This window comes from Corvus moneduloides, chromosome 1 (assembly GCF_009650955.1).
Source record: "Corvus moneduloides isolate bCorMon1 chromosome 1, bCorMon1.pri, whole genome shotgun sequence".
NCBI classification, from domain to species: domain Eukaryota; kingdom Metazoa; phylum Chordata; class Aves; order Passeriformes; family Corvidae; genus Corvus; species Corvus moneduloides.
The window spans coordinates 27,989,226-28,013,495 of NC_045476.1; the positions used below are offsets into that span (position 1 = coordinate 27,989,226).

Sequence of the window (24,270 nt, forward strand, 5' to 3'; positions counted from 1 at the left end):
TACCTCTCCAAGCCACTTCAATGCAATGGGCTTCAGAGAAGCTTTTTAAAGGAATTACATGAAAATACAAGAAGATATTTGAATAATTTTGTGCAGTTGCTGGCAATAAACTTGGAAACTTTTCCATGAAGTAACTATTCTCCATTAATAAGACTATCCTTCAAGGAATATCTTCCACCCTAGCAAGAATATTTTCATTTCCAGTACAAAAAATGATTGGTAGAGATATTGATCTTCCTGCATTCACCAACATTCAAGTATTAAGCAGTATTGAAAGCAAAGCTTTTCTAGTCCTAGATGAGAAGGTTTTGTCTCCTCCTGTCCAATTGTGCACATACAACATAAACCAGTTCCTCATTCCTCTCCATGAGCCATGTGGATTAGAAGTTATGCTTCTGTGTGATGCCATTTAATCCATTTCTATATTGGAGCCTGTGGATACAGTAAGGGTCAGTTTGAAGTCCTGGTTCTGGTTACCAGTGGTTCATCCAGTCTGCTAAGCTATCACAGGTGAAGAAATGGCCTGCACAATAGAAAGGGCTGGTCTGTATTTCATTTTCCTCATGGGAATGGTAAAGGTCTTTCTGCTTCTATGTACATACCTACAGATAGAATTGGTGAATGGTTTTCCTTGCCATCCGAGATCATTCATGCTATAAAACATTAATTCATCTATGCAGTTGCTTTCTTGTATACACCCCTTCTTTGTTCTCATATGCCTTGGATTATATTTCCACTCACTACCCTGTTGGCTTTGGGGCATTTAGGCACAAATTGTCTGTGGGATATTGATGGGAGTGTTCCCTTACTTTTCCAGGGTGATTTCTTTTGCATGAGATACCATGCATGTTTTTAATCTGATGGTCACTCTGCTTTGTGTTGAAACACAAAACTTCTATGAGTAACTTTCCTGATAGAAATATATTGATGTTGTCAGTCCTCCTTCTCTGTATTATTCAGATGCTTTGTTGAAGTCACATACACATGGCTATAATTCTTGTTAAGGCATATTTCTAGTTTGATTCCTGCACCTATTGAAAGAAAATTTAGAGCAGCTTTGAGCATGGGAATGGAGAGCCAACAGCTCTTCCTATCAAGCCTTATACCTTTCCTTCTTCCAGCCTTTTCTGGCTTAGACATTCTGTTTCATCTTTCTCTATTTTCTTTTTGTTTTTCTTTTGCTTATTCCAGTTTATGGCTCATTGATTTTGTAAGTCGTACCAAGACCTCAGGTTCAATCCCAGGGCATTGACATCTAGAAAGCTGAAATAGGGATGTTGGCCTGAAAAGAAAGTGGAGATGACTTGAGTTTATCTGCCAGTCCACAAATAACTTGGTGAACAGTGTTTCTGTCCATGAAATCTGAGTGCTATTTTAAAAATAACAAATTTAATTCATTCCCAGTTTACTTTTGCTTCTGTGGATAGAAATTAGAATACAGGGTGGTGCTGGCAAAGCAGTATACAGAGTGAAAAATATCGTAATGACCTTCCAAACTGTTCCTCTTGGTATCTTATAGCTAACTAATTCAATCCCTAAGAAGTTGATTAACATGGGTACAGCGGGAGACCGAGGTAACTTATTCAGGGCATAACCCCAGAAAGCATCAGTCTTCTGTGATGCTCTTGCTGCTGCTTAAAGCTGTTCTTCCTTAGTGACATCCCTATGACACACTTCCTGTCTTCCTGAATTTAATGAATTTAGTCAATTTGAAAGTATCTCTGGGAATTAAATTTACTCCTTTGTGCCAGCAGGTTGATGTGAACCACGCACTTCCAAACATCACATTTGAAGCATATGCTAGCAAAACACAGCAGAACTTAACTATCAGGAGTAAATGAGCAGTGCAAGTTACAAGAAGGTATTTATAGCTTTTAGATGTGAATTATAAGCAGCAGTTCTTATTTCAGAGACACACACATTTTATTAGGTATTTTTTGCTACCTAGGCATTGCACAAGAAATTTCACAGCTGAATGTTTTATTTCCTGATACCTACCGCATAATGACATGACAAAGTTCTCTTCAGAGTATCCTTTATTTTACGACTATGGCTTTCTCCTCCTTTATATAACAACACTGGTTCATGTTGTGAGTTCTTGCTATACTTACAAGTACAGTGAGAACCTGTTCCTCTCTTCTCTAGGCAGATAATATTCCCATTGGCTTCACTGGTAAGCTTGTCTGAGCAAAGAATCCTGGTCAGCTCTGAGCCCCATCCTGTGGGCAGACCTCTATCCCTTTCATTGCCCCCAGTGAAGTCTGGCTCTTACCACAAAATTACACAAGCAGAACCACAGGCTATTATTGATGGAAACAATTTCCTCCCACATCCTAAAGTCTTGGGCCAGCTGTCCTCAGTAAGCAGTATGCCCCTCAAAGTAACAGAACCAGAATTTTATCCAGAATATCTTTAACATGGTAGGTATTACTGAAACTTGTATAACTCCCTTCCCTCTCTTCAATTCACAGCTACCTCATCCCTGAACTCCCAGCTTCAACAGCTTCAGCATCTTCAGCAGCTCCAGCATCAACAGCAGCAGCAGCAGCAGCAGCAAAGCCAGCAGCAGCAGCAAGCTCAGCAGGCACAGACTCCACAGCCAACACAGCAGACCCAGCAATCACAGCCACAGCCATCAGCACCACCACAGCAGAGCCAAACACAGTCCCAGAGCCAGAGCCAACCACCTCCAGCCCCACAGTCCTCCAGCTCCCCTCAGAAACCCAGCCAGTCACCAGGGCATGGCCTTCCATCTCCTCTTACTTCGCCAAATCCGTTGCAGGTAGGATGCTACATACAAATCTCTAATGGTCTAAAAACAGCAAGTGTATTCTCTCTCACTGCAAGGATGCCACGGTTAATGCCATTCATAGATGCTCCCTCCAATGACATGGCTATTTTTAGTGGACCAACAGCTACCACATCCATACTGATGCTCAGCTCTTGCCCATCTTAGAAGTCCTGGGCAGAAACAGGAGAGCCCTGATCCAGTGGTCCTATGTTCTTAGAATTGGGTGTTCTTGCATTATATGTGTCTTGCTACATTCACATTGTGCAAGAACAGGTTTGACTGTACCCATAAGTAGTGTGTTTCTGAACACTGGGGTAGTTTGTGAAGTGAGTGGAGTCTCATTCACTAGGCAGTGAAACTGCATTTAGAAACCAGAAAAGTCTCTATCAACTTTATTCTCTAAATTTTGAGACACCACTTAAAATGTTTTATCCACACTGATGGATTTGGATCCATTTCCTGAAGAAATAAAACTGCATTAGCTTAATAATTAAACAATCCTTTTTTAGACAATTAAGGGAATTGGTTTACTAGAAGCTTTTCATGCATGTGGCCAGTTAAACCTGCATTAATCTGAGCTTCAATTAAATTGCATCAAATCTGATTTTTTTAATGGTTTAGATAATAGACTTAAAAGTCTGCAAGAGATGTGTCCTTGCTTGCTGAACTTTTTCTTAGAGTAGAGAATAATGTTTCTAAAGCTTCTTCTTGTATTGTCTTAAGGACTACTTATGCATCACTTATTGCCCAATCTATCATATTAGCGAGTGCTTTGGGGCTCTTTTGTATGCAGATTATTGACATACAGAGACACAAATATTTTCAGGGGACCTTCTGTTATATTTTATTGTCTTGGTACAGCTGTAATGTATGCACACTAACTGTATACACTATATTTTGCTAAAACTGCCTGCTAAATATTGTGTTTCAAAAATCATTAAGTTCTACAAACAAAGCAAATGCACACATGAATTAGAGTTGGGGTAGGCAGAAAGTCAGATTATCTTAGACAGCATACCTCAAGAGGGTTTTACTAACACTGAATCTGAGGTCTTTACTCTCGTATAGCGTTTGGTCCCAATGTAAATCTCAGCTGAATCTGAGTATTTCCAGTCTCATCTGTGATCTATGGGCACTTTCAACTATTAGCTTTCCCAGGTCACCTCTCATTGCAGAAGCACAATAAAAGTAAGTAAAACCTTTCCTGGTAGATGCCATTGACAATGCTTCTACATAGATACCTTGGCATATCTCTCTCTTTAGCATCCCTATGATCACAAATACCCATCTGAAGGCAGGCTGGATGTGGCAGACTCAACAGAAGTGAAAGAAGGGAACCAAGTACACTGAGGTGTTTTTAGTTCAAACGCTATCCCTTAAACATTTTAGGAATTGGGATTACAGTTAATGAAAGACAGCAGTGTGAGAGGTCTGGCATTTCCCCTGGGCTGAGCTGAGCCAGTGCTGCCAAGACAGTTGCGTGACTGGGACGCTTTCAGAATAGTAGTGAAGGAATTAGAAGTCATTAGGTGTTAGTTCTGGCTCAGCATTAAAAACTTGCTGATAAATTGTGGGATAAGTAGTTTTAATGGTCTTTCCTCTCCTGTTGTCACCATTGAAATAGGCATGAAATCCCAAAGTTTGTTCACAGACACAAATACGCTGCATACTGACAATCAGAAGAGAAGCCAGAATTGAGCACACTACTTCAGCCCTCGCCTTAAGTGATGTGTGTAGGGTCATTACTTTGGCCTTCTAGCCATCTCTACAGCATTTCTACAGCAAGTGTAATACTGCTAAAGCTTCCCTAGAATAATTAAAACTTGAAGCATGCTCTGTCTTATTGTCAAGAATCATGAGACACTTCTATATGCAAACCAGTGACACTCAGAAATATTTCCAGAGGAACTGATGTTGTACTTTGTATATGGTTGTTTGGGTACTTTTCTAAATCAGAGCAGTGGTAAGATCTTCTCCATTAAATTTTTCTTTCCATTCTAAATCCTGCAGAGAAAGGCTGCTTTACCTTTGTGCATCCATCTTGATGACTGGATGTGAAATTGTTTTCTTTCACACAGGCAGTTTAAAAAAAAAAAAAAAAGGTGGGAGCACAAGTTTGGCAGTAGTTCTTCATAATAGCTGCTTAGAATGTGGATTTTTTTAATGTTCAGTGCTCCACTTTAAAATCAACCTAAACCAAAATTCAGAGGTATTATGTCCTCTAGGGTAATGTTCTTTATGAACTAGAGTGAAATGGATTTTGTTTGAAGAATATTAAGGGAATAAAGAACAACTAAGTTAAAGTTTGACAGCTAAAATTTCATTTCTGAATTCTTGACTTTTTTCATGTGGGCTTTATCCTCTTACATTATTCAGAATCTGTCTGAAAGATATTAGTTTAAAAAAATGCAACCTCAAAAAATTGTCGTGGAAAGTCAGTAATTCAGGAGGATGATTGTGTTTGTTTCAAAAAACTGAAGGATAACAGCAATTACATCTCAAAATGTACAGATGCTGTCATGTCCTTCAGAAGGCAAATTAAATGAAAGTGACTTGCTTAGGTATACCTGGGTGAGGTACTTTGCTAGCTGATCAGAAATTAATAATGCCTGCGCAGTGTACACCAGCTGAAAGTCTCAGAATTATTCTTGTCAGATTATTCTGTAACCCTCTGCTCTGATTTTATCACTATTCTTTACATGATTCAGCAGGCTGGCTTGTAGTTACAAAACTACTTTTTATGGGGTCTTTTAATGATTGTGTAGAAAGATGTAAAACATCACTTTAGGTTCCAGGACCTGAATTTTTTGCTAACATTAGTGATGATGCTCCAGATTTACACAGATAAAAGCAAAACACTGCAGAACCAGGGTCATTTGCAATAGACAGCAACCAGAAAAGAATTTTTTAAAGCTGAGCTCTTTCAGGAAGTGGTGGGTCAGGCAGATGACAGAAGACTTTCATCCCTCCCTTCTAAAATGGTGAAATACCTTATAATCGTAGTCTGATGTCTATTTTTGTTGTGTCGATTGAGTGAGACAAAGGAATCCAGAAGTGAAAGACAACCCATCTCATGTTGTAAGTTGAGGACTTCAAAACCTTTACTTCTGGGAAAATATACTTCTCCAAATATGCTTATCCTGTGAATGCTTAGTGTTACTACATGCAAAACATATGGGTTCTTGAACAGTCAGCATGTTGCAGCTTCAAAGGATAGTTACCACATCTGACAGAGTTTCCATGCCATTAAAATTTTGGAGTCATAAGAACTGGATTATATGCTGTATAAAATTAGATGAGAGTAGTATTAAGTAGCTAATTATTCTGCTTGACTACCAGAAAAAGGCACTTTCTCCCAGCAAAATATATTTAGCTGGCTCCAAAAAAAAAAGGTTAGCTTCTGGTGCTGACACTCACTGTATATTTTAGAGATATGGATAACATGAATGTACACATAGCCAGACCTGCAAAGGGAGAGCTACACTGTAGGAATAGAAGAATTCTCAATGATTTCTACTGTTCTGTTTGTGTGTGAATAGGAACAGACAAACAGGAAATCCCCCAGAGATTTTCTTACTGTAAAATTATTCTGACTGTTTTCAGAACTCTTTCCTAAAGAGTCTCTTTTGTCATAGAAGTCTACCTACAGTAACTGCAGCTGATGGAAAATGATGAGTGAGAAAAAAATAACAATAAAAATAGGGAAGAAGGGAAGTGAGGAGATGACAACAGCACAAAAATCTTCCAAGTAGTTGCAAACTCTAGGATACCAAAACCAGAACCTCCTTCAGATTAAATTTTCATACTAATCTTAAATAATGTATTTGGAAGCTCAACACTTTTATAACAAAGGAAGAAAGAAAAGCAGAAAGGCTGAAATATTCAGCTGAAAATGAGGGAGAATATGCACACAGATGTCTGAGGCTCTGATAGTCACAAAAATAAACTGTCTCTTCCCTTTCCACCAAGTCTCATTCACTGGTTATCTTCTCATTAAGGAAAAATCAGCTTTGAAGAAATCTCCATGTTTTCTGAGACTTTGACGTATTTGCATATGTTTAAGATACAGAAGTCACAACCAAGTCTCTGTTAGCTTGATAAAGGCCAATTTTTTAAGGATTATGTTCATGGTCTGTCTTCATGATCATGTTCACATCCAAGACCTGTTGTATTTTTCTCATGCTTTTTTGAATCCTGGGATTAAGAAAATTTGATTGAGATTATGACACCAGTAATCCCACTGAGTTTGGTGGGTTGCTTTGTTTTGCTAAAATTATCTAGCCTCTCCTGCATAAGATACTGTGCAATGTATGACTGATTGAATCTGTTCCTAAGTTGCTTAGTAATCAATTTGACAAAGAAATATTTTATAAATGGTGAGTAAATGCAGTGCTTTGGATCCATTGGCCAAAATCTTCTAATTTTTGGTATCAATAGGGAGTGAGATAATCCACGTCACAAGGCGACAGGTGATATAGACAAGTACAGAAGACATTTATTCAAGAAGGTTCATGCCCATCACCTGATGAGAGAGTGAGATGGTCGAAGTGCTGATATTGGGTGGATCTCCAGGAGACACTGGCAAGACCTAGGTCTCAGGTCTAAACTAGTGGCATGGAAAGTCCCCTGCAGTCAGCTAAATTGAGTTAAATTTCGTGATCTGTTGAGAATATTTTGCTTATTTCATCTCCTGTTCATTTCAAATAGAAATATTTAAACACCTTGTTCTACTAACAGTTTTTGATTTCTATGAATTCCTATAGTACTGTAAAGATTTTTGTGGGTTGATACGTGTGATTTCATGGGCAGAATAAGCAAGTACTTAGGTAAAAATTTCCTCTAGCTAGGAAACCATGGTACTCATGTACCACACACACACACACAGTTATTACCCACTGCAAATGCTGTTGTGATTCAGGCACTCTGGTTTTGGTTTTGTGCTCTTCTTTTTGCCACTGTAGTAGTTCTGTGAACCACACAGACATTACTGTTCACAAACTTGAACTTTGCTTGAGAAAAGCAACCCGATCTCCTTTTATGACCAAGTGACCCACTTGGTGGATGCAGGAAAGGCTGTGGATGTTGTCTATTTGGACTTCAGCAAGGCCTTTGATACTGTCTCCCACAGCATAATCCTGGAAAAGCTGGCAGCCCATGGCTTAGACAGGTACACTCTTTGCTTGGTTAAGAACTGGCTGGATGGCCGGGCCCAGAGAGTGGTGGTGAATGGTGCTGCCTCCAGTTGGTGGCCAGTCACTAGTGGTGTCCCTCAGGCATCTGTGTTGGGGGCAGTTCTGTTCAATATTTTTATTGACGACATGGATGAGGGTATTTAGTCTACTGTTAGTAAATTTGCGGACGACACTAAACTGGGAGTGTGTGTCAATCTGTTGGAAGGTAGGAGAGCTCTGCAGAGAGACCTGGAACAGTTCAATAGGATGAAGTTAAATAAGTCCAAGTGCCGAGTCCTGCATTTTGGCCACAATAACCCCCTGCAATGTTATAGGCTGGGGGCGGTGTGGCTGGACAGTGGCCAGGCAGAAAGGGACCTGGGGATACTGGTCGACAGCCAACTGAACATGAGCCAGCAGTGTGCCCACGTGTCCAAGAAGGCCAATGGCATCCTGGCCTGTATCAGGAATAGTGTGGCCAGCAGGACCAGGGAAGTGATTCTTCCCCTGTACTCAGCACTGGTGAGGCCGCACCTTGAGTACTGTGTCCAGTTCTGGGCCTCTCAATTTAGGAAGGATGTTGAGATGCTTGAACGTGTCCAAAGGAGAGCAACAAGGCTGGTGAGGGGCTTGGAACACAAGCCCTATGAGGAACAATTGAGGGAGCTGGGGTTGTTTAGCCTGGAGAAAAGAAGACTCAGAAGTGACCTTATCACTCTCTACAATTTCCTGAAGGGTGGTTATAGTCGGGTGGGGGTTGGTCTCTTCCTCCAGGCAGCGACTGACAGAATGAGAGGATGCAGTCTTAAGCTGTGCCAAGGGAAATTTAGGTTGGATGTTAGGAAAAATTTTTTTACTGAAAGAGTGATAAAGTTCTGGAATTGTTTGCCTGGGGAGGTGGTGGAGTCACCATCGCTGGATGTGTTTAAAAAAAGATTGGATGTGGCACTCAGTGCCATGGTTTAGTTGAGGTGTTAGGGCATGGGTTGGACTCAGTGGTCTTGAAGGTCTCTTCCAACCTGGTGATTTTGTGATTCTGTGAAATTGTTGGGTTTGAGTTTCAGTGCCTCCAGGGCCTCCTTTCTTCTTTTCCTCTTACCTCTTCTGGCACTTCTATGGTCATACTCATCCTTTCTGGGTCTTCCACCAGCTGGGCTGCTCTGACATGGTAACATGACAGTTTGTACTGGCTGGACACTCAGGAGCCTCTGAACTGTGCTGTACCCTGGCCCTGGTGCACAGTGCAGAGACATGCCAGCTGATTTCCTGCTATGGCTAGCTTGTTTGAGGGCTGCTAGTATTCATGCCTCCCTGGAGATTCATGGGTGTCATTTCCACAGAAAAGCTAGTTTCAGTTGTGTGTAAGACTTGCATCCAACCACGCAGTGATCAGAATTCCAGATCTTCTTCTCAGCAGTCTTCCTTCTCCCAGTAGTTCACTGCTTTTTGGGGTCTTTAAGGCATTGGGATTTCCCCCTGCAAAGCTGTTTAATACTGCATTTAAATAGAGCAGAGATGTTTAAATATTCTCAAACAGACTTTATAAGCAAGTCTTCTCATTTCCTGAGGAAACCGTCTCTCAAGTGGAGCACTGGCTGTCTGGTCCATCCAAATATATTCTGCAGCTGTTGCTATTTTCAGAAGCACAGGGAGGACTGGTGTCTGACTCAACATTTAAAGCAAAGGAAATTAATCTTTGAGCAAAACAACTGGCATTATTAGCACCCAAGGGGCAGATGCTGAGGCTAATAATGGAAACCATTTGCTAGAGAATTCTCTGAAGGAGAGGAAAGTGGAGCTGTTTGCCCAGCAAACAGCTTGCTCTAGCTTATGAAATGGGAGCATTTAATAAACTCCCTAAAGCAACTGAAGTATTTAATAAATGGGAAAATAAATAAATAACATCCTCCAAGGTCAAATTTGGGAAAGGATACATATCCCATAAGGTCTTCTATTTCCAAAGCCTCTCTAGGCAGAGAGTAGGATCCTTGGGGATCGTAAGGACAGAAAAAGTTGACACAGCCCCTCAGATACTCTTATAAATCAAGTGGATCTGCTCTGTTAGCCTTCATTTCTCTTAATTTATTTTTTCACTCATGTTTCCAAAAATTTTTAAGGAAAGTAGAGAATATTCTAAAGCATTGCTTTATTTTCCCCTATTTTTCATATCCCACATCTGTGCATTTTGGAAAAAAAAATGCAAGTCTTCGAAGGTTTCTAGTTCTGCAGGAAAATAATTTTTCTACTTGGAAGCAAGTGGACTGAGTGAACATTGAGAACCTGGTGGGCTTGGGTCTTATTGAATCTGAGGAGCAGTATTTTGTAAGTGGTATAGCCTTGATGTTCTATCATTAAGGCTCATTGTGCGAAAAAGCACCTAAAAGAGGTTGCTCAGCTCCTAGATACTGCTAGGGGAAAAAAAAAAAAAAAGCCACTCTAGACTGTGTTTTAAATTTTAAAATTAAGCTTTTTTTGGCAGTATTGCTGAGATCTATCAGAGTGTCCACTTGTGGATTCTGTTGGTGGCTTTAGCAGATGCAGGTGTTTAAAAAAAGTAATACTTTCTCCTTCTTACTTGTAGCCAGAATGTTTTGAGAGAGTAACTAAGCAGAGGCCTGGAGATTACGAAATTTGCTTAAGTGTTAATGGGTTGATTGCTGAGTTACAGTCTGCCGTCTTTACTGGAAATTGATTGACTAGTGCTGCAGGTCTTCACACTTGACGCTCGGATTTGACTCGAAAATTCTGCCAAGTCTTTTACTCTGAAATTTATCTTAATTAGATCTGAAAGACCTGCCACAGCAGAATAGTCACACCGATTAAAATGAAAAACAGGAGAAATTACTGATCAAATTAATCATAATGTCGGGTTACAGCTGTAGGTCTGATGTAATTTGCCACTCCAGTGAGTTACATCGGCCCAGGCAGAGGAAAGAGAGCTGGTTTTACGCTGATCCGTAACACCAGGCAGCTTCAGGCAGCCCGTCAGGATGCTTGTTCCATTCATTCTCTTGGCTTATTCTGACCTTAGAGATGCAACTAGAAACAATTTAGGCTAAAGAAAAAATATCCTTTTATTGAAGGGGTTACACTGGAAACATGAGCTTTCTAAATCCTTCTTGTTTCATTTTTTGCCTTTGTCCACCAACCATCTACTTTTGTTTGAAGTAATTAACAATTAATTATGTGGAAACTGGAAAATTAATAAGTCAGAGATTACCACCTCAGACACAGTAAGAAAATGTGTCTTTCTAAGAACTCCTTGTGGGTTAGGATATGAGGAAATTAGGATCATTTACACAAATGGGCATTTAGCAGTACATGTTCTTCTGCCATGGTTTGACACTGGCCAAACGCCAGGCAACCACAGAAGCTTCTCACTCACCATCCACAACCACATCTGGACAGAGGAGAGAAAAAATTTCAACAAAGGCTTAATGAGTTGAGATAAGGACCAGGAGAAAACACTCCAAGGGCAAAACAGGCTCAACTGAGAAGTACAAAGTGAATTTATTACTGACAGAGGAGGATAATGAGAAGTAAAATAAGCCCATAAAACACCTTTTTCCCCCAACCTCTCCCTCCCTCCCACCGACAGCACAGGAAGACAGGGGTGTGGGGTATTGGTCAGTTTATCACCTGAGATCTTCTTCTACTACTCAGGGAGAGAAGTCCTTCCTCTGTTACGCCGTGGAGTCCCTTCCCATGGGAGACAGTTCTCCATGAACTTCTCCAATGTGGTTCCAATCTCACAAACAGCAATCCCCCCAAAACTGCTGTGGTGTGGGTCAGTCTTCCACGGGGTGCAGTCCTCCAAGGAGAGGCTGCTCCAGCCTGGAAGCAGGGGCCCCCTCTCTCCACTGGGTCTTCCACTGGATCACAGCCTCCTTCAGGCATCCACCCACTCTGGCGTGAGCACCTCCCTCATGGGCTATGGGTGAATCTCTGCATCTCCCATGGACCTCCATGGGCTGCAGGGGGACAGCTGCTTCACCATGGTCATCACCACAGCCTGCAGAGGAATCTCAGCTCCAGCGCCTGGAGCTCCTCCTGCCCCTCCTTCTCCACTGACCTTGGTGTCTCCATGTTGTTTCCCTTACATGTTCTCACCTCTTCTCTGGCTAGAAAAATCTGTGCTCCACTTTGTTTTGATTTTTTTCTTAAATATGTTATCACAGAGGCGTTACCATCATCTCTAATTGGCCCAGCCTTGCCCAGCAGCATGTCCATCCAGAGCCATCAGAGACTGGCTTTGCCAGGCATGATGGAAGCTTCCAGCAGCTTCTCACAGAAGCCACCTCTGTGGCCCCCTGTTACCAAAAACCAGGCCATGCAAAACCAACAGATCCTCCTAGCAAGTAGGAAATCAACCGTGAGACTTGATAATTTGCAGATAGGATGATCCTGAAAGTTATTTTGAAATTTTGTACTCATCATATATTCTACTATGTATTATAACCTTTTTGTTTGTAATATACAAATCACCAAGTGAATCCATGTTAATAGGTGATGGGTTGTGGGTCTTAAGGGGCCCCAGCATATCACTTTCATCTGGAAAAGAAGCCTTCTACAATTCTTCTAGTATTTGTTCCACCATCAAGGTTTGAAAGGTTTTTAGGACAAGTTGTCTTGTAGCACCACTGTAATTTTTGCTGCTGATCCAGGACAAAGACAAGAAATAAAGAAGTTTGCCACTGGCTGAGAAAGGAAATGAAGTAAAGAGAGCAAGAAAGGATAGATGGCCACTATGAGTCTCAGAAAAAAAGAAAGTCTTACCTCTGAAATGCACACAATTTTTATTTTGATACTGTAATACCTTGGGCTACTCATGAATTTTCTAAGTGGTTTTTCTTTTCCAACAAAGATGTAATTCTATGAAGTTGGTTTCTCCCCTGCCCAAAATTTCATTTTAATTTTCTATTTTAGGCCTGGTAAATTGAAATAACTAAGGCTTTAAATTTAATGCCTTTTGTTTAAAATCAGCTTAATATATATATAAAAAATTATTATACTGAATTGCCTAAAAATATTGGCTAAGCAAAAGAAATTGAAAATATTTTAATTCATGGTGATGACTTGAAATCTGCTAGAATACTTAATCATTTTCAAATGTTTTTTGCTGAGACATTTCAATATTCCATCTTTCATCTTTATTTGCATCAGAAATTGTATGGTAAATTGCGATAATTTCAGCTAATTTCCCACAGGAGAGGAACTTGACTTATTTTGGATAGCTTAGACATGACCTAATATCCTGTGAGGATTCCAGTTGGCGAACCAAGTTAGGTTATGTTTGTGAAAGAGACTGGAAGGCAAAGCTGACTTTCCAGAAGACAAACACTGACATATGGAACAGCATTTCATATATTGCTAGGATTATCCTTTTACTAAAGGAATCATGACGGTGCATTTTGGTTTTTCAAGGAGATGAGATTTTTTTAAAGCAGCAATCACATCTGCAATGTCTTTGTATAAGTATTAAGAAATACTTACATGCTTGTAAAAAGCATTGGGGAAGCACTCAGATTTGGGAGGATCCTAGTGTTTTAGCAAAAATACTGATGCTGTAAAGAAAACTCTAAAATATAGGCCCAGTCACATTACAGAAGGGTGCTCTTTGCTAGACATGGCCAGTAATTTGGTATCAAAAGATGATTCTGAATGAATGTGATAATAAGTGGTATAAAAATTGTTAGTTGCTAATGCACTCATGATTTTCATCACAGTAACCCTGTAACTCTGTTTTCAACCTTCTAGAGAGCCAAATCCAGGTGGAGTGCTGTCTTTGTCTCTTACTGCTCTTGTCCCAGTTTGGGTATCCTTGTGGACTGGTGGCTCCAGCTGGAACAGGACAGAAAATTGTAGAGGGCTGATCTCCTCTTGGCGTTTTCCCGGGAACCTGGGGACACCTCACAGAGTGACAAGTAGAGCTGCCAATGAGGGTGCTCCATGCGCTATGAGGCAGGTGGGGCAGATGATGAGGACTAGGGCTGTACTGGGATCAAGATCCAGGAAGGGTCAAGTAAGGAGAAGTCAGTCTCATTCCCAGGATTCATCTGAGGGTGCAGTTTCGATCAGTGTAGAATTCCTCAAGGATAGGGCCTGATCTTAGGGAAGAAAAGGAAAATGTTGGGAGGAGGAGAAGGGAAAAAAAATGTCTTTGTTACTCACAGTGCCTTTATTCCTACTGGCATATTCTACTGGGAAAGAGAGGAAAAAAAAACCAAAACAGTATTGGCATTGTAAGAGACTGAAATTTCATCACTGATCACCATTCTGGAATAAGATGCTGTGTGCATTTCCATCCTACCTTTGTGTCTGCAACTTTTTGCTTTATAACAAGACCTAACTCCACTACGAGGGAAGTAGGCAGAAGCTTTCTCACAGCACTCAAATGAGACAGGAGCAAGCTCAACATGCTATTATGAAGGTTTCCTGCTCTTCTGCCTCCCCAACTTTATGGAATTGCAGCTGCCTTGTTTGGGTTTTTTAGCTGTTTTCTGACTCTGAAACATGTTCTCCATGCAATCAAAATGTGTCTGACAGAATTTTCAGTTCATGTAAAACAAATACAAAAATAAACAGATCTTGAGAAAACCAAGCCATTCTAAAAATCCTTGATGTTTTCCCCATAGACATTCAAAGAGTATGTCTAGGGGGAAATCACTGGTACTTCAAATGTAAAAGCAGGTATAGAGATAACATATGTCAATCCTGTAGACCCAAGCTTGGCAGTCCATGCTCTCATGAGCGAAAACTGCAGGAAAAGAAGGGGAGGGAATTATTTTACTGCCATATAAAATCTGCATATTTATCTCTAATCTCATTATCAAATTATGTCTTTGCTTACTGAATTCACTTTTGACAAATAATTTGTATCAGGAAGCAAAGTGCTCTAGTAAATACGTTGTTGGAGTCAGGAGCATGAGACTGCAGTCCCAGGTCTGTCACTGTCTGGGATATCACTTCACCTTTCTGTTCCTTTCCTGATCCTCCCACCACTGTTTGATCACTTTATACTAAAAACCTTAACAGTTTTTGGTATAATGCAATGAGGCTTTGGTCTTGCATTGGGCTTCTGGGTACTGCTGCAACATTAATACTACAAAAGCAAGGAATATTCAAAGGAGGAATTGCATAGCCCCCATCACTCTCTTGCTTAGAGTAGTGAATTCAGAGTAGTGTTGCTGTTGACTTCAGAGGACATAGAATTGGAATCCATTTTGTTTTCGAGTATATTGAATATTTTGAAGTTTCTGTCAGCTGCTCAGTGTGCTGTCAAATGCACTAATGAAAGGTTTTCCTAAAGTTAATTTTCCTACTCGTAATACAATACCCAAATTTGCTTTAACACTTGAAAAAATCCATCCATACTAAAGAGAATCAGTTGCTTAATCCTAAAATTAAAGGTTATTGCATGCAAGAGAAAATAATTACATGCTCAAAGTATGGAAAAAAGAAAACTTTTTTAATATGTAGGTATTTGTATAATTAAAGACTAATCAAGCATGAAGGCTGCTGACTAAACCAGAAAATGAGATTGTTGGCAAGCAATATTGTAATGTAAATGCCATTTTTGTTTAAGTCCTAAGGAGCTGGAGGAATGATATCCTGAACAGATTAAAAGCAAACAGCATTGATAATAAATATTTATCAGATTTTATCAGAAATGAAACACACAGAGATTTTTATATTTTACATGCAAAATATATTAGCATTGAAGTATTCAGTCACTTTTCAAAGGTTTGTTCACATCTTCACTTTAAAATGTTGAGAACAAGCACTCAGTAGTGATAGAAACAGCTTTAAAACTCAGTCTTAATCTGTAGCAACATCAGTAATGTGTAGGCAATGGAAAAAGCTGAGAGGTGCTAACACAGTTAACTACAGATGTATAAGAACAACTCCTGGGGCTGAATAGTCATAATTTGAGTAGTCTGTATGTGTTCTACTTTCTTTCTCTTTTTTCCAAAATGTGTACATTAATTTTTCAAAAACAGAGAGAAGCTTCTGAAGCTTAAATCCATGCCATGAAACAAATATTTAGTCAAGTATTTATGGAAGGCTTATGTATATACAGAAATTAATCCAACATAACCACCACTTTGGTGTAGAGAACTGATTTAATTAAAGGTCTGTATCATCTTGGTGCAGTGTTTTAAGTTTGTAGTAAACTACTGCACTGGTTAAGCATGCTCATCATACACCTTTGAGTTATTGTAGCCTTAATCTTGTTTAGAAGTGGATATAAAGATATTTGGCTACATCAAGGGTTCAGAAGAATAAGGAAATGCTAGAACACTGAATGTGTTCCTATTCCAATTAATTTTCTTTTCATTACACTGTTCCCAAAGTTGGCACTACTCATCATGCTGAGGTCCAACAGAAACCATCTCTTAATCAAATCTGATCATGCAACAATTTAAGCTAATTTAAAACATCCTTTGAAATATGTGAAAAGAGGCCTAAAACCAGTGGTTATGATAGTGATCCAGTTAATACCTTTGCCTTAGTACATGCGCTGTGGGCCGTTGCATCCTTTGTGTTGATGTGTACCTCCTGTTGTTTCCTCACGCATTTACTTTTTGGAATAATCTTCATTTCACTTGATTATGACTGAGACATACAATAGTATGTCACTGACAGAGTTATTGAGGGAAAGTGACAAAAGGGATTTTTGAATGTAAGGCTGCCTACAACATTATCTAATTTTTCCTATCCTAGTGTAATTATATTCTATTTGCCTTTGGACTAAAGAAGTGTAGACAAGTTAAAATTAAATAATAACGTGAAAAAGTCTAATGCTAGTCTCTTGAATAAGCATTGATCTAATTTTCAGAAGGGCTGAGTCACTACCATTGATATGAACTGTAGAAATTATTATTTAGCCTTCAAAGGAATAAAGATACAGATTTCAACCTCTGCATTTCTTAGAAAAGCCTTCCTTGTGTCTATAGGTTTTATCACAGGAAACTGACAGTTTTCAAATGCCAAAATTCAGACTAAGGTCAGCCCAAGCCATCCTGGTTCATGCCATCCTGTGTTATACCTGAGTTACTGATCTCTTAAATGTATTACTTCATAGGTGGGTATATTAATATATCAGCATTAAGGAACTTTATAATAAGGACTTTGTAAGTCCTTTAAGCAATTCGTATTTACATTAGTTTAATGACACTGAGGATTATGTTGGTAAAAACACACTAAGGAAAATAGTAGGAAAACCACAAAATTTTGTGTGTAGACAGTCTACAGTGGTCCAACAAGAGGAAAGTAGAAGAGGAAGTAAAGCACATTTAGATCAAAGCTATGCAACTGATGATCTCTGAGCCAGATCTGACATGTAGGAAGTTTCTATCAAGACACCAGGTGAGCAACTAAAAGAAAAATAAAAAGCTTTGAAGGCAACTGCACATTTGCTTTGCCCTGGGGTGTGTAATTGCTTGTGGGTCATGAGAGCAGCCCAAATACCTAAGAGAGGTGGGGAGATGAAAAATCTGCCTTTTGATATTTGTTTGCTTGTTTGTTTGCTTGTTTGTTTTTCATACATAGCTGGCTGAACCATAGTAATAATTTTAGCTTGCCTGTTAGCAAAAGAGCCTGATTCTTTTCTACTACAGAGATAACTGTGTCTCCCAAAGATTAGTGATCCTATCAAGCAGGTATTGCTTTTTTGTATGTTTATTTTCAAATGTAGTGTTGTATAAAGTGTAAGCTACAAGAACAGTTTATCTGTTATTTCTAGAAGGGACATTTACCACCGTTTTCTGATGAAAACACAAAATGGTGTAAATTATTTAAAGGCTGAAACAGATGCTTTCACAAATCATTAAACTACCTTGTGTCTTGGAACACGGCGAGGATATCCCTGGGATATTTATCTGAGGGGTCTGCGGGTTGAAAGGGGAATGGAGTCAGCAGAAAAAGAAGCAGTCCATACAGAAAGAGCAATTATTCACAGAATAAAAATGAGGATAATGGTTAGAAATGTCAGCATATATATCTGAAATGTCTTTGGTGTGGCTATTACTTACGAAAAAGTCATTACTGCCATTTTGCACGAAGTACCATGCACTTATTTCATTGTAACCATGACTTGTATAGCATTCATATATATGGAAAACTTATAGAGAAACCTCAAACCACCTAGTGAAATGTAGCATGTCTCCCAGCTCTGTGGCTTTATATTCCTTGACAACCATCAGCCTAAGCAGGGTTTAAAAATGCTCAGCACTAGTGTACATCATCTCCATTTACCTTCATGAATCAGTAAGGACACGCAAGCCTCGTCTTCAGTGTGTGGTTTTGAAAGTCTTAATGTGATTCTGTAGACTAACAATATCCTTTACTCCAAACAATAAAATGTAAGATCAGAGTCCAGGTTATAGCCTCACTTGGAAGTTTGAAGGTCAACCAGATGCTGCTCTTCTTGCCAGGACTGTCCAAAAAAGTCGCCTTCTTTTCAGAGAGAATCTCAGCAACAGATATTGAAATCTGTGGATGTTTTTCTGGACATGCTCAATTTGATTTTGCAATTTCTTTGCAGGAGAAAGTCTTATTGCAAGGATTAGGCAAAAATCAGACCCAGGGATATTCCATCATCTCCACAAATACTTCAAACCAGAAAAGGAAAACAATAAAAGCCGGGCAACTGAGAATTTGCATGGATAAAATAAAACTGTTAAATCTGCTTTCCTTCATTTTGGTTTTTCATATGCACATGAACCCCATGCCATTTGAGAAATTTGATTCAAAACAAAGAACTTAAAACAAGGAAATTTCAATACCAAAACACTTTGGGAAGTTATGGAAGGAGACATTTACTAAACGCAATCAAAATGCCCACCACTTTTAAAAAAGTTTCAATTCCAGTGGAAAGAATAATAGTGTAATAAATTTTTCCACCACGTATTTTAAAGCCTGTTTGAAAAACCAATTGTAACAAAATATTGTAAATTAATCCAAGTATAAAATATAGGCTTCACATTAGGGTGCTGTTTTAAAATTTCCATGGGGTGCTTCAGCACTTCAAGAAACAGCATAATGACCTGAGGAGGAGAAAGAAAAGATCAGTACACCTCCCACTTCTGACAGATATGGGTTTTCCCTATGAAATAAGGTCAGTCATGCCAGTAAGATGGTCCTGCACTGAGCAAATGAGAGTTACCTAAAGAGATGAGGTTTATAATCATCCGGGAAATAACCACTCTCATTTTCCTATAACTTGTTCCTTTGCAAAGTTTCCAGAATTCTTTTAACAGCTGGACAACTCAATACTTCTTTTTCATTATTTTTTGTTGAGAACTGTAGATCCACTGAAAAGCAAATCTTTCCATGGCATCTAGTTAAATCATCTCATAAAATAGTATCTTAGCCTCAGGTTCAAGCTTTTCACTGCACCTGATTCAGACATGAGGCTTCAACTAGGGTCTCCACATGCTTGTGAATGCCCTGATTTGGCAGAATAATACATGCTTGAGGGCTTTTACTTTTCCATCTTGAAATATAAATAGTTCTCTGTTCATCAGGCCAGAAAGAGAACTTATCCTCCTATTTGTCCCGGTGTGCATGGTAACTTTACTAAGGAAACAATTTAAACAGCGGCAGAGAAGTGTTACAAGACTGTAACTTACTATGTATAACATCTTTTCTGTTTGAGAATTGTCTGCTGCAAATTTTAATGAAAAATGTCTATCAGTGCTAGGCAAGCCCACAAGGAGCTGGGTAAATACTCCAGATATAAACTAGGACTGGTTTGTCTTTATTCTCTCTTGGGAGAAGAGGAGCTGATTGTATAGGTTACACAATATTCTATCCATTGCTTGGATGGGAGAGTTGCCACTTTAGCATAACATGAGCACTATTTTTCCTGTGATGACTACCTGGTGTTTGGACTTCATCTGGCTGATTTTCATTTTATAATCATGAAAACTGAAAAGATATTTCCTAAGCTACTTGAAGGGGGTAAGATGTTTGATTCAGAAAGATAAGATACAAAGGGAGCATATATATGATTCAGATTGACTGGAATTTTTAAAAAATAATTGGTATCTTCCAAGCAAAAGGAATAATCTTCAATGTAGGTAATAAGTGACTTTCTATCACTCAACATTAATTGTAATACAAGGAAATATTGAATTTCTTCCAGAAAGTACAGATAAAATAAATCCCTAAATATCAAAATGTTAGCTCCAATAGGATTGAAACTTTATGAGCAAAATTTGACTTCTAATGATATTAGGCCAATACAGACTTTAAAATAAGAGGAATTACAGGTTCTGAAAATAAAGTATTAGCCTTATTGTTTTGATAAAGATCCATGACCCCTGGCCCTTTAAAAATTGAATTTAGGCTGTAAAAATATCACTTCTTATTGATCACATGGTTATTAAAGTCATTCAAATGCTCAATTTATATGTCAACCACTTGTAACATTTCCTGTAAATATTAGAACAAAAGAAGAACGTGATAATATTTTGTTCAGTTGCATTAGATTTATTCAGCTTTTCATCACTAAGAAATAATAAAAGTGGCACTAAATAATGCATTAAATATGCCAAGCATTTATGAAAGCTAAATAAATTTACAGCTGCATCATGTATGTGGTGTTTGCACACAGTAGTTCATGTATATGAAGGCTGGAACATACCCATCTGTGTAACTGAGTGTGACAGTATAAATAGACCATGGGTTCTCGTTCTCTCAGTACACCTTCCTACTCCCTGCCACATACTTGCAACCTTTAGAAGGTGTGGCTTATTTGTTGAACCTCAAGGAGAATGAAGAAACATGGTAAGTCAACAGACATTAATTAAATGTTAAAGGCAGGTTTTAAAGTACCTTCAGTATATGTGGCTTCTAATGACGTTCAAGTGCACTTACAAGGGAGGTCAGGGGGAAGATCTTTAGATCCCCCAGGCTCCCCCAGCCTTTCCATAACCAAATGCTTTCATATGAGTAATCGAAAGAAACCTTTAGTCAACCACTGGGGAGTCTTTACAGCCTGGCTTCGATTGGAGTCTGAGTGTGACTGTGAGCAGGACGTGTTTGTAAGCATTTCTAATGGCATTTTGATGTACATGTACAAAATTGATGTCGGAAGGATCATTGTAAACTCCCAAACAGTGGAATATTGAGGACATTTTCAGGTGGCAGTCAGATTCTGGCTGGGTGAGCCCGGTATATTTTCTCATGTCACAGCTGATTAGGTTCACAGGGAAGTGGAAAGAGTAAAAAATTCTCTTATTACTGCAGCAATGCCATATCAGCCTCTTTTCCCTTTGAATGCAACATTAGTTTTTGTCCAGAACTCTAACTACTTTCTACAGTTTGGGGAATTGTAAAGCAGAAACAGTTTTCCCGGCTAGGCTGACCTTCACAGTAATGAGAAATTACTGGAATTTCTCTCTATTTCTCTAACATTTGGTGAGGGGGAATAGGAGGTATGTGTTTGTTTTACCTGATATTATGTTGTGGGCATCTATTTGGCACTTTGAGCCTAATTTTTTTCCATTCAGGAGATTACATGGACTGCTGCACCATCTGACCCAGTAGCCAGCCCTTAAGTGTATAGAGAAGTGACAGTAATGCACTTTAAAACCTTCTTTAAAACAGCAGTGATGGCATTTTGTTTCAGCCATTAAATGATTTCATTTTTCAATGGATGGCTATTTTCATTTATTCTTCAGTACCTGTTCAGGTGATGAGCAATGATCTTGAGAAAATTTGAGATTCATTACCAGCCAGGTAGATAGGGAATTCTCAAAGTGAACATACATCTGCACACTGCTTTCCTTGTGAGTTTGGTGCTATAGAACTACAATGCTGATCATCTCTTGTGGATGGGATAAGAAAATTCTGCAATTATGTGCAAAGCAACACATCTGTCAAGAAATAGGAGTTTCTTCCTTCTTTCCAGATGCTTCAGAATAAACCTCTTTCCCTGTGGAATCTCAGACCTCTAGCAATGCAAGGTGGTCCAGGCTTGGTCTGCCCTGCAGATGCAGAAGTAGAACTGCAGAGGTGTTGATATGACAAGGCAAGGATTCATGGAGCAAGCTTTAGTGCCAGGAACAGTGAAGGCACTACGGCAGGGCATTAAAGGCGGTGAGCCACCCAAGTAAACACGCAGGATCTCAGGCACAGCTTACACTGAAGACCGTACTGCTGCATCTTCATGGTGGCATCGGCATGAACTCGATGGGCTTGGATAGGACTCCACCTGCTCCTGATTACAGTGTAGACCTCTCCACCACTGGCATCTGTGCTAGTAAAATATCTAGAATTCCTGGAAATGGGCAGAGGTGAAAGCATTTCAAACAGAAGACAAATTGAATCAAATCTCTGGCTGAAAATCACTCACATATGAAAGCTGAGTGGTAGTTTCAGGGAATTCATAAGTTTCAAGTGTTTTACCTTAATTCTGGCTTTATTGTAGCTAGAACAGGCTATGGAAATGAGAAAATATCATGGAGGAGGCAGGTTTTCACCTCCTTTTACTGTGGAGGAATAAATGGTTTCATGTTATTTCTAGAAGAAGAAGGTTGTGTACTACTCTGTAAACTTTCAAGAGTTTGTACTCCTCCACTCTTGCTGTATCTGAAAGGCCTGAAATAGTGGACATATTCCATTGGGTTGGACTGCCATATTCCTAGTTAATATTTGTGTGTTATAGCCATGATGTTAGGACACTGCTTTGATTCTCTGTTAATAGCCCATAATATGGGGAGCAAAGTCAAGGAATATTAAATTCCATGATCATGATCTAACACCAAGAGTGCAAAATCTCATTGATTGCAATTAGTGGGGCCACGAGACCCTCCATTTGAATTTTTTTAAGACATCAATGTTAGTGGCATGCTGTGGTACCAACAGGAGATTTTTTTCTGATATGCTCCATCGTTCAGAAATACCTGTATGTCTGCAGCTCATCAATTACGAACAAGGTCAATAGGGGGGAAAAATCCTTGAAATTGCAAGGAAATTTTCCCTTGTATTGATACAGAGCATTATAGTAAGCTTAATTTAGATGCTTTTTTTCTAATTTTATATTAAACTATTTGGTACTCATGCTTGCATTTCTCTTCTGATCTTTTAAGGCGGATATTTCTTGAAGCTCTCAACAGACTGTTTCTTAGCCAGTGGTGCTTTCTCTGTGTATTCCCTTTGCTCTGTACTTGATTATCATGAGTAAAAAAACATTGGATTCATGTGGCCCCTAAAATGAACAGAAATAAATTAAAGCAAAATCTGAGTGGATCAAGACAGATCTCCTGTCTCTTACTTTCTAGGAAATGAGAACACACAGGAGGAAGGAGCAAAGTGTCAAGACTGTCTGCACACTTGGATTTAAGTTTTTTTCAGGAAACCCTCTTTCTTAGTCTTCAAATAAGACTGGACAAATATTTTATATCCTAGGAACACTATAAGGTCTAAGAATGAGGTTACAGAGTGTTACCATAGAGAAAACCAGAGATCTCAAACAATGCTTGATAAAACAGAGCTCAGCTAATGCCTTTGCTTAAATTAGTTGCAGGAAATAGATTGATAGTCTGAAGCACTTCTTTCTTTTTCTAATAATTAGCAATGCCCTGCTTTGTGCACTATTTGCAGTGTCCTGATGTTCGATTCATACTTCCATTTATACTTAACTTTTATGAAGGCCTCATAAAAGGACAGCACATTAATTAAATATGTTAAATATTCATCAGTATTCATTGCAAAGTGATTGCAAATGTGTGATCTTCCTTTTTCCACTGATAACATTAGTCATATTTTTGTCTAGTCCTGAATCAAACACTAAGTCTAATGCATCATGCTAGGGTAAATCAGATCCCACTCTGTAGAAGGTCAAGTGCAATACATAGTACAAAAGCAGTGTAAATGAGATTGATCTTAGTGACTGTGAATTTTGGGAAGTTTGTCTTCATAGCACAACTAGAACTTTATGACTGTGGCTTGTTTTCATCCTTGAGTTTCTCTTAAACACTCTGCACATGAGAAACATCAGTAGAGCTCTTGGCACCGCATCACATTCAGAGCCTTCCCTGCCAGGTGACATTGAGAAGCCTTTCACACAGTAAGGCAAGATTTGACCCTGGAAACACAAAAGCGTTTCCATGACTGGTAAATCAGTGTCTGGCACTGGCAGGCCTTACTGAAAGAGACACTCCCTCAAGCATTTCTTATTTGACCAGAGAAGGAAAGTGTACATTTGTATTAAATTGGGCACGCAAGACAAGATACACTCCAACTTTAAAAATAGCGTTAGTGTCTCCTTGGAACTTGGATTATATGCTTGGCAGTTTT

General features: G+C 39.1%; 1 protein-coding gene across 3 annotated transcripts in view; it reads left to right on the forward strand.

The window, feature by feature from the left end:
• POU6F2 (POU class 6 homeobox 2) overlaps nt 1-24,270 on the forward strand; it is a 333,404-nt gene that overhangs the window by 225,204 nt on the left and 83,930 nt on the right. For all 3 annotated transcript variants that reach the window (XM_032103316.1, XM_032103326.1, XM_032103335.1), the window contains exon 5: nt 2,472-2,782. In XM_032103316.1, the coding sequence (XP_031959207.1) occupies nt 2,472-2,782 (311 nt within the window). The remainder of the gene's footprint in view (nt 1-2,471; nt 2,783-24,270) is intronic.